The 10,336-nt window shown below is 45.2% G+C and overlaps 1 protein-coding gene across 2 annotated transcripts in view; it reads right to left on the reverse strand.

The window, feature by feature from the left end:
- LOC138806065 (putative tetratricopeptide repeat protein 41) overlaps nt 1–10,336 on the reverse strand; it is a 57,161-nt gene that overhangs the window by 7,188 nt on the left and 39,637 nt on the right. For both annotated transcript variants that reach the window (XM_069991578.1, XM_069991568.1), the window contains exons 11-14: nt 8,423–8,594; nt 6,530–6,677; nt 4,383–4,535; nt 601–734 (exon numbers count right to left, since the gene is read on the reverse strand). In XM_069991578.1, the coding sequence (XP_069847679.1) occupies nt 601–734; nt 4,383–4,535; nt 6,530–6,677; nt 8,423–8,594 (607 nt within the window). The remainder of the gene's footprint in view (nt 1–600; nt 735–4,382; nt 4,536–6,529; nt 6,678–8,422; nt 8,595–10,336) is intronic.

Raw genomic sequence — 10,336 nt, forward strand, 5'->3', positions numbered from 1 at the left:
AGTTCAATGCCAACCTGGTCAGGAAAGTCTGTGAGACTCTTCAATTAACCACCAAAAAAAAAAACAGAAGTAGAGCTGTGGCTCAAAGTGAATACTAGCCTTGAGCAAAAAAGCTCAGGGACAGCACCTAGGCTCTGAGTTCAAGCCCCATGATAAAAAAAAAAAAGAGAGAGAGAGAGAGATGTCTTCAACCAGACACAGTGGCTCATCCCTGTAATCCCAACTCCTTGGGAGGCAGAGAGCAGGAGGCTCTTAGCTCAAGGCTAGGTATGGTGAAGACTTAGCAAAGCTCCATATCAGCAAAATAGCTGGGCATGATGGTTCACACCTATGACCCCATCTGTGAGGGAAGCATGAGTAGGAGGGATCGTGCTCTAAACCATCCTGGGCAAAAACACCCAGTACTGCCAAAAAAATAAAAATCTTTTAATAATTCTTTCCTAATAATAAAAATAGGTATCAACACAAGTCAAAAGTATAAAAAAAAAAACATGAGTTGCTTCAACCAAAAAAAGGTGTTTTTTAAAAATAAGCAAAGTCTGCAGGTGAAGCAAAGGGACAAGCCCCCTGCTCATAACAGTGGTGGGCTGGGGCAGTTACCTAGTTTACACAGGGTATCGCTGAGGCTGATGCTAAGCTGCTTCTTGACCAGTGAGGAGTTGACCAGAGTGTCTGCATTTTCCTTGATTTTTATCACTTGTTTGTAATACTCAGTTGCTTGCTTCTTCTGGGATCTAGGAAATTGAAATTCAACGGAAGTTTGCAAGGAAGAAACATGACATTCATTTTTATATTAATTCAACAAGCATTCACTGAATGCTGGCGCGAAGACTGGGGCATAAGAAGGAATACCACATCCTTACCCTCTTGAGGTTAGGAGAGAAAGTGAAGAGTAAAGCAGGGATTCGCTCAACAAAGTACAAACCTGAGAGTTGGGGGTTTTTAGTTATGCTTTTTTGTCCTTTTTTTTTTTTTTTTTGGTCGGTCATGGGGCTTGAACTCTGGGTCTGGGCACTGTCCCTCAGCTCTTCAGCTCAAGGCTAGCGCTCTACCACTTGAGCTACAGCACCACTTCCGGTTTTCTGGTGGTTTATTGGAGATAAGAGTTTCATGGATTTTTCTGCCCAGGCTGGTTTTGAACCGCAATCCTCAGATCTCAGCCTCCTGAGTAGCCAGGATTACAGTTATGAGCCACGGGCACCGGGCTGTGCTTTTTTTTCAGCGATGAGGATCAAACCTGGGGTCTCATACACACTAATCAGGTGCTCTTCCATGAGTTACATAGCTGGCTGGGGATTCTGGACTTCAGTGTGGCAGTTTTCACAGTAGGATGGCACTGCTATTGTAATTCGGCTGGGTTGGAGATGGCAGTTGTGCTGAGCAACAGGGCTCCCAGCAGGGGGAACCACTCAGCTCAAAACTCTAGCTCTGAAGTCAAGCAGGTGAAGAAATCGGGTACCTGGTTGGATACAGGACTGTCTCAGGCTGCCCAGATGCCACAAAACTCCATTGGAGATGAGTATGCGACAGATAGCCAGCTACATCTATCTGCCATGAATGAGAGAGGCCCAAGAAGCAGATGGGACAAGAGGCAGCTGTGGAGCAATGGCTGAAGGCCCAGCACCACAGGGTTAAACAAGCAGCCAGTCGCAGTCCAGAATGCTAATGGGGTCGCAAGAGGCAGGGGGCGACTCCCGCTTCCCCACACACCCAGAAGAGCAGAGAAATTGAGATCAGAGGGATAGTACTGGTGAGAGAGGGCAGTTTGGGGCCAAGGGAGGAGCGAGCCATCAGGAGAGGTGCACATGCATGCCCGGGGCAGTGCTGGGGGTGCTCCTGATGACTTTCTGAGAGCAGAAAAATGGACTTGGGAACAAGGAGACATCAAGAGATACACAAAACACACCGTGTGAGGAGCAGCTGACAGAGGTGAATGCAGAGGAATGGCTAGACCATGGGGGAAAATGCTAACGTGCCACTGAGAAGGAATCCTCTTCCTCTTACAACATCTTGTTCATTTTTTTCTGTCATGGTTGTATAGCACTCTTTTCGTGTGTGTGTGTGTGTGTGTGTGTGTGTGTGTGTGTGTGTGTGTGTGTGTGTGTGTGTGTGTGTGCGCGCGTGTGTGTGTACTAGTACTGGGGCTTTGAGCTAGGGCCTAAATACTGTCCCTTAGCTTTTTTGATCAAGGCATCAAGGCTAGTACTCTGCAACTTGAGCCACACGCCACTTCTGACTTTTTGGTGGTTCACTGTAGGTAAGAGTCTCACAGCCTTTCCGGCCTGGGCTGGCTTTGGACCACAATCCTCAGATCTCACCCTTCTGAGTAGCTGGGATTACAAGTGTGAGTAATGGCACCCAGCAAATACAACACTTATTCCTTGAACTCGAACTCAGTCATCCAGCCCTGCCCATCCCAATCAAGAAGCCCTCAGAGCCAGGCTCCTGTGGCTCACGCCTCTAATCCTAGCTACTCAGGAGGCTGAGATCTGAGGGTAGTGGTTCAAAGCCAGCCTGGGAAGGAAAGGCTGTGATACTCATCTCTAATAAACCACCAGAAAACCAGAAGTGGCGCTATGGCAAGTGGTAGAGCGCTCGCCTTGAGCTGAAGAGGTGAGGGACAGCATTCAGGCCCAGAGTTCAAGCCCCATGACCAAACAAAAAAGAAGCCCTCAGGGCACAGATCATTTCCTAGTTCACAAGAGATGTCTCAAACCCCTGGCTGCAAAGGATCTACACATATGTGAGAGATGAATCCTGCTATCCAGCAAGATGTCTTAAGGTTGTAACCCAGATGGAAGACCCAGTCACCTATGGGCAACATCTAACATGGAGAAAGACATCCATCTCCATTGTTTCCGAAGGCTGGATTGCAATAGTGAAGCCTGGGATGCAGGCCCTCTCCATAGGAGGCTTGTACAATGGCATAGCAAGCACCAGGGTCCTCCGACTCACACCCGCCAGCATTGCACTTGTGATGGGGCAGCCCAGGCCAGACATGACTCAGCCAATGAGCTGTGTGTTCAGGTTTTTCTTTTATGAGGCAACTGTTCCACCATCTAGCTTTTTGCTCTTCTAAAAAAATCCTAGCCTTTGTTCCACGTGCTGGTATTGAGTACAAGGGGCCTTGTGTGGTTGGTGTCTGTGTCTCCACCGTCACCTGCAGGGGTGCCAACAGTAACGTCTATCACCTGATGGACTGGAGTCCTTCAGTAGGTGCCAGGCACTCTGCTGAGCTCTCCTGTGTAAGATCTCCTAATCCTCAATAATCCTGGGAGGAAGATGTTGCTACTCTACACTTTATCAATGAGGAAGTGGGTGAGAGCCCATGGTGTTACCTCCCTCGCACCCAACACACACACCCTCCAACTTCTCACTGTTACTAAGCAGCAGAAACAAGATCTGAACGAAGACAACCAGACCAGATCCCAGCATCTGCTCACCCAGCACCTATGAGCTGACTTTTTGGCCTTTATTTGAGTTCTGATTTCTAACTTCCTTTTACAAAGGATTAACACTGATTTATACTCACATGTTAGAGATTCCCCAGTGTCACATTCTCCCTGGGAGCAAAGGTAAGAACAAGTCACCTACTGACGAAAGGTGAAGGGAAAATGATTTCGGGGAAAATGGAAAACTGAAATGAAAAAACAAGCCTGGGGACAGGGAGGGGAGGAGAGAGGAGCACCTCTTCCTTAGCAACTTTACAAGTCACCTGGAGCATCTGACCATCAGTCAGCTGACTCTGCCAAAAGAGGGAGATGCTGGGCTCCAGGATCTGTAGCTTCAAGAAAAACTTCTCCCACACTGACTGGCCAGGAGAAGTAGTCAGACCTGGAGATGCTCATTCTAATCAGCTATGGAGGGCAAGCCCCACAGTCTTCCTTCAGACTAAGATGTGTGGAGACTGAGGACAGAGCCATGTCCCAAGAAACAAGAGACTCCCTGAGTGAGGAGAAACAGCAGGCGAGTGTGACCTGGAGCATGCTGGGCTCTGACCTTGGCCACACAGAACACACAGACCAGTAGAGTGTGGCCTACAGAGAGCAGCCATGGCCCAGGCCTGCAAGGGGACCTGAGGTAAGGACCTCTTGTTCACAAGGCCTGTGAGTGATACCAGGAACTGCCCACAATAAGGACACTGGACTCCTTTGTCCTTTCCCTGCTCCTAAGACCTCCACATCGTATTGGGGCCCTGGATCCATTTGCATATATGAAGGCCAGTGCCCTGATGTTCCAAGACTTCGACCAGAACCGACGACAAGGAAGCAAGACAGCCCCAGCAGATAAGCTCAGACAGCCTGACCAGCCTGACACTGCCGAATTTGCGATGAACAGGAAGGGAGGAGACACAGCTCCTCACACATCTTATCAAAACTTACTTTTCAGGATCTCTTTGTAAAAAAGACAGCATATCCGCTAAATATTCCATAATTTCTCCAACTAGCATGTTTTTCTCTCCAAACAAACTTCTCCTGATACATAAGCACTCTTGAAATTTCACTTCTGCAACGGCAGCATTTCCACCAGCCAACCTGAAGATAAAACATATGTGTGATTTCCTAGGCATGATAAAATGTTACTATAGTCACTGTACTATCTGTAATAAATATATTTTATTTTATGCAAAAATCTGTTTGTATAGTAGAAATGGAAGAATGTCCAAGTTACTTATAAGACTCGGAGTGTGTCTGTAAAATGTATTTTGAAGTGCTGTGGATTGAACCCTATCACAGCAATATCTTCATTTAAAAAAATAGAGGATGTTCCCTCCCTCACAGTATAACCCCTGCTTTCACTATATTTGATGTCGGTATAATTTGTGGAGGAGATGGGGAAAAACAAGTCGTTTAAGGATACAGGTGGACCTGTTGCAACAATGAGAAGTACAAGTTGTCATGTCGAAAGCAAACTTTACAACTTTGGTGGGGGGGGGGGGGATAGAATTGGGGGCGGGGAGAGTCTGGGAAGGGATGTGAAGGGTAAACAAAGGAGGAGGCTGCAATGCTTGATAAGAAATGTACTCACTATCTTGCCCATGTAATTGTAACCCCTCTGTACAGTATGTTCACAAAAAAAAAAAAATTAAAAAAAAGGAAAGCAAAAAAAAAAAAAAAATAGAGGATGGTGGTGGGGTTGAAGATGGGGAGGTGCAATAAGGCTAAAAAAAAAAAGTAAAAAAATAGAGGAAGCTGGGCGCCGGTGGCTCATGCTTGTAATCCTAGCTACTCAGGAGGCTGAGATCTGAGGATCACGGTTCAAAGCCAGCCCGGGCAGAAAAGTCCGTGAGTCTCTTATCTCCAATTAACCACTAGAAAACCAGAAGTGGCGCTGTGGCTCAAGCTATAGAGCGCTCGCCTTGAGCTGAAGAGTGCAGGGATAGCACCCAAACCCAGAGTTCAAGCCCCAGCACTGACAACAAAAAAAAGAAAAAAAGAAAAAAATAGAGAGCCAGACATGGTGGTATACACCTGTAATCCCAGCTCTGAGGGAGGCAGAGGCAGGGAGAATCAACAGTTCAAAGCCAGAAAGACTTGGAAAAAATTGTATATAAACCAAGCCCAAAGAAACATAGATCCCAAAGTTTCCCTTATTTGCAATAATTAGTATATATCTGGGACAAGCAGAAAAGGTCAGATAAGATGATGTTAAGCGAAATGAACCCCAAGGTAGGGACACAAGTGTTTTTTTTCTTTCTTGCTATTGTTTCTAATGTATTTATAAGGTACGTGTGATTTTTTTTTGTTGCTTTGTATGTTCCTCCCCCACGAATAACCCCTGTTTTCACTGTATTTGATGTTAGTATAATTTGGGGAGGGGAAGGGAAAAACAAATTGTTTAAATAGTGATACAGGTTGACCCATTGCAACAATGAGATGTACAAGATGCTATGTTGAAAAATGAACTTTACAATTTAGGCAGGGGAGGGAGATGTGGGGGGAGAGGGAAGTGTAGTTGAGGTGGGAGGGAAGGGATGGTAGGGGAAAAACAAAGGAGGAGGCAACAATGCTTTGGTAAGAAATATACCTTGTTCATGTAACTGTAACCGGTCCATACAGTATTTTCATAATAAAAACTTATTTAAAAAAAAGTTCAAAGCCAACCAGACTTCATAGTGAGACACGGTCTCAGAAAAGAAGGAAGGGAAGGAGGGGAAGGAGTGGAGGGGAAGGAGGAGAGGGGAGGAGGGAAGAGGAGAAGGGAGAAGAGGAAAACTAGAGCACTGCTGGGCTGGATTACTCCTTGTGGTACACTGTGGGACATTTAGTAGCATCTCTGACATCTATCCACTTGGATAACAACCCCTCAGCCTTAGTCATAATAACCAAAAAGATCTCCAGACATGGCCAATGGTGAATGGATGGCCCTGGATCATCTTAGGCTGAGAAGCACTGAGAAGGCGGGAGGATAGAAATGCTAAAGGTAAGCCTTTCTTAACCAAATCAGGAGAGAAACCAGGATAAGCTAAATATTAATCATAAGAATAAAAGCTAATACAGAGAACATGGAATAAAAAGCTCATGTTTACATGAGAACACCTTCGATGTATTTCATGGTAGCTTCATCATAAGGATTGCTGTTCACTATCTTGGACACTTCCATAGCGTAATCCAAAATGTGATTTTCTTTTAAGAACTCCTCAGACGCTGACTTTGCCAGGTTATTCAGCACTTTGACTAAAGGGAATAAAAGTTGACAAAGAATGTGATGCTTCAGTTTTGGTTTGGGGTTTTCTTTTTCCACAAAGGAGTTAAGATGCCAGTAGGTCCAGCAGGTAGTACTTTACTTGATCCCTACCAAGTGCCAGTGTTTTTCTGCGTAGATCAATATACTAAGTGAGAACTGGTTCTCATGTGAGACATGTGTGCGCATGGCAGTTAGAGGTCCAAGGAGCTCAAATAGTAGACTGATACTGAAAACTGAATTTGCTTCACAGATGAATGGGTCCAAACCGAATGCAGGTGTAGATCGCAGAGCCAGTTAGCCAAGTCCTACCAAAAACAGCCAGCACTGTTCTGTAGCAAGACATAGCCTTCAAGTAACAAGCACAAAGGTCCCAGAGACCCAATTAATAAACAGTCATCTGTATCTTGCCACAAGCCACTGCCTTGGCCATGTACACCCTCAACTACCTTGCTCCTCTACTGAATTCAATATATGTTGGAAAATAATACAATGTTTTTTCTTTTTTTTTTTTTTTTTTTTGGTCCAGTTGTGGGGCCTGAACTCTGGGCCTGGGCGCTGTCCCTCAGCTCTTCAGCTCAAGGCTAGTGCCCTACCACTTGAGCCACAGCCCCACTTCTGGTTTTTTTCTTTTTGCTTATGTGGTGCTGGGGAATCGAACCCAGGGCCTCATGCATGCAAGGCAAGCACTCTACCACTGAGCCAACTTCCCAGCCCTGTTTTTTCTTTTTTTGGTCGGTTGTGGGGCTTGAACTCTGGGCCCAGGCGCTGTCCCTCAGCTCTTCAGCTCAAGGCTAGCGCTCTACCACTTGAGCCACAGCACCACTTCTGGTTTTGTGAGTTGTTTATTGGAGATAAGAGTCTGATGGGCTTTCCTTACCAGGCTGACTTTGAACCACTATCCTCAGATCTCAGCCTCCTGAGTAGCTAGGATTACAGGCGTGAGCCTGTATGCCAGGCATACTACAGACTTTTAAGAATTATCTTTAAGGAGCTGTAGAAAGGTCTTTCAATTCAACAAGTCAGTGTATAAGTACAATTCATCTTGATCAGTATTCACCCCTTTCGTCATTCTCCCCCATCTTTCCCAACCTTCAAGTCATATACATACATTGAAGTTAAGGACTACATTTACCCATACTTCCTCTCTCCATTTGTCTGCCTCTTTCACCTCTACACACACACACACACACACACACACACACACACACACACACACACACACACACACACACACACACACACACACACACACACACACACACACACATTATTGATTGCTGGTATTTCATTTTGTTAAACTGTTGTTCAATTTTGGAATCCTCCCCTGAATATAAACCAACCCTTGGACTTCCAGCTCCAGAAGTGTCAAGGGGAGAGCTCAGGTGGCTCACATGGCTCATGCCCATAATCCTAGCTACTCAGGAAATCATCCTGGGCAGGAAAGTCTATAAGACGTATCTCCAATTAACCACCAAAAACCAGAAGTGAAGCTGTGGCTCAAGCAGTAAGCACTACCTTTGAACAAAAACACTAAGGAAAGAGCATCTCAGTTCAAGCACAGATTATCAACATCAACACACACACACACACACACACACACACACACACACACACACTTTCTTTTCTTTATTTTCCCAATCTAGCGGCAGCTCTAGCAAACTCAGCAGTGTTCTGAGAAAGCATTAGCATGGCCCAGGAGGAGTCAGAATGGCTCCCTCCGCAGGTGTTGCCTTACCTTTCTGCTTCATCAAATAATGGCTGGCTTTTAAGTCACTGAGTGAATAAAACAGCAGGTTTGACCATGCCTTCTGAAAATACTTGAATCCTTTCTGAATCATCCCAATTTCAAGATACAGTTCTCCCACAGCATTCTGAGCTTGGAGTAGCATTCCCCGTGTGTTCGGGCTCTGTAGAAAATGAGAAGAACTCCTCCTTAGGAGACACAAAACAGGCATGCCAGGTGCTGATGGCTCACGCCTGTAATCCTAGCTACTCAGGTGGCTGAGCTCTGAGAATCATGGTTCAAAGCCAGTCCGGGCAGGAAAGTCCATGAGACTCTTATCTCCAATAAACCACCAGAAAACCAGAAGTGGCGCCGTGGCTCAAGTGGTAGAGCATTCACCTTGGACTGAAGAGCTGAGGGACAGCACCCAGGCCCAGAGTTCCAGCCCCACAACCGACAAAGAAAAAAAAAACTCAACAGGCACCGCTGCCAGACACCCTGCAAGAAAGATTTAATTGTAGCAGGGAGCTGGTGACTCACACTTGTAATCCTAGCTACTCAGGAGGCTGAGATCTAAGGATTGTGGTTCAAAGCCAACCTGGGCAGGAAAATCTGTTGAGACTCTCATCTCCAATCAGCCAGCAAAATACTGGAAGTTTCACTGTGGCAGAGTACTAACTAGTCTTGAGCAAAAAAGAAAAAAAAAAAAAAAGTTCAGAGCATATAGCCTTCTGTTCATGCCCCAGTATCAAAAAACAAAAGATTCATTTGTCATAAAATTATACATATTACTTCATCTTTCAGGTAATTAAAAATACATAGCAAATAAATGGCTGTGATGAGACCTCTTTAAGGAGACACTGCAAACTAATAGTGTATCTTGGACAATGTCTCCATGGGTTGTTAGTCAAGGATAATACAAGCTTTGAAGACTAACCTGACAATGCCTTGTACCTGTGAAGTAGACCAGAGAAGGTGGCACTCAGAACATGAATGAATGGCTGGAAACTTCGTAAATTCAAATGTGGGGGCTGGGAAGATGGCTCAGTGGTAGAGTGCTTGCTTTGCATGCATGAGGCCCTGGGTTCAATTACTCAGCACCACATGAAGAAAAAGCTGGAAGTGGTGCTATCTATGGCTCAAGTGGTAGAGCGCTAGCCTTGAGCTAAAGAGCGCCCAGTCCCAGAGTTCAAGCCCCATGACCCCCCCCCCATTCAAATTTGGCCAGAAAGCTACTAACGTTATATTTAACACATTTTTGCCTAGGACTTGAACTTACATTCTTATTGGTCTAGCACATTTATTTCAGGGTACTTAAACTTCACTAATTGAAATCATTTAAACTTCATTAATTGAAATTACTTTTCAACAAAACCTTAGCAATACATAAAAACATACTGGAGGGGCTGGGAAGGTGGCTCAGTGGTAGAGTGCTTGTCTTGCATGCCTGAGTCCCTGGGTTCGATTCCTCAGCACCACATAAGCAAAAAGAAAAAAGCCGGAAGTGGTGCTGTGGCTCAAATGGTAGAGCGCTAGCCTTGAGCTGAAGAGCCGAGGGACAGAATTCAGGCCCCACAACCGGACCCCCCCCCAAAAAAAAAAACCATACTGGATGGTTAGTTTTTAAATGTACTACTGTTCAAGCAATTAGACTCAGTAATCATCTTACTGTTTTTTATTTTGTTTTATTCTAGTATTAGGACTTGACCTCAGGGTCTGAGAACTGTCTATTAGCTTTTTTGCTCAAGCCTGACACTCTATCACTTGATCCACAGCTTCACTTCAAGCTTTTTGGTGGCTAACAAGATGAGAGTCTTGCAGACTTTTTTGCCCATGTTGGCCTCAAACCACAATCCTCAAATCTCATCTATCTAAATAGCTAGAACACCTGGCTAGGTTTGCAATTTTGAGTCTATAAATCCCTTT

The sequence above is a fragment of the Dipodomys merriami genome, unplaced genomic scaffold (genome assembly GCF_024711535.1).
Source record: "Dipodomys merriami isolate MVZ:Mamm:240054 unplaced genomic scaffold, mDipMer1.0.p SCAF_10, whole genome shotgun sequence".
NCBI lineage: Eukaryota > Metazoa > Chordata > Mammalia > Rodentia > Heteromyidae > Dipodomys > Dipodomys merriami.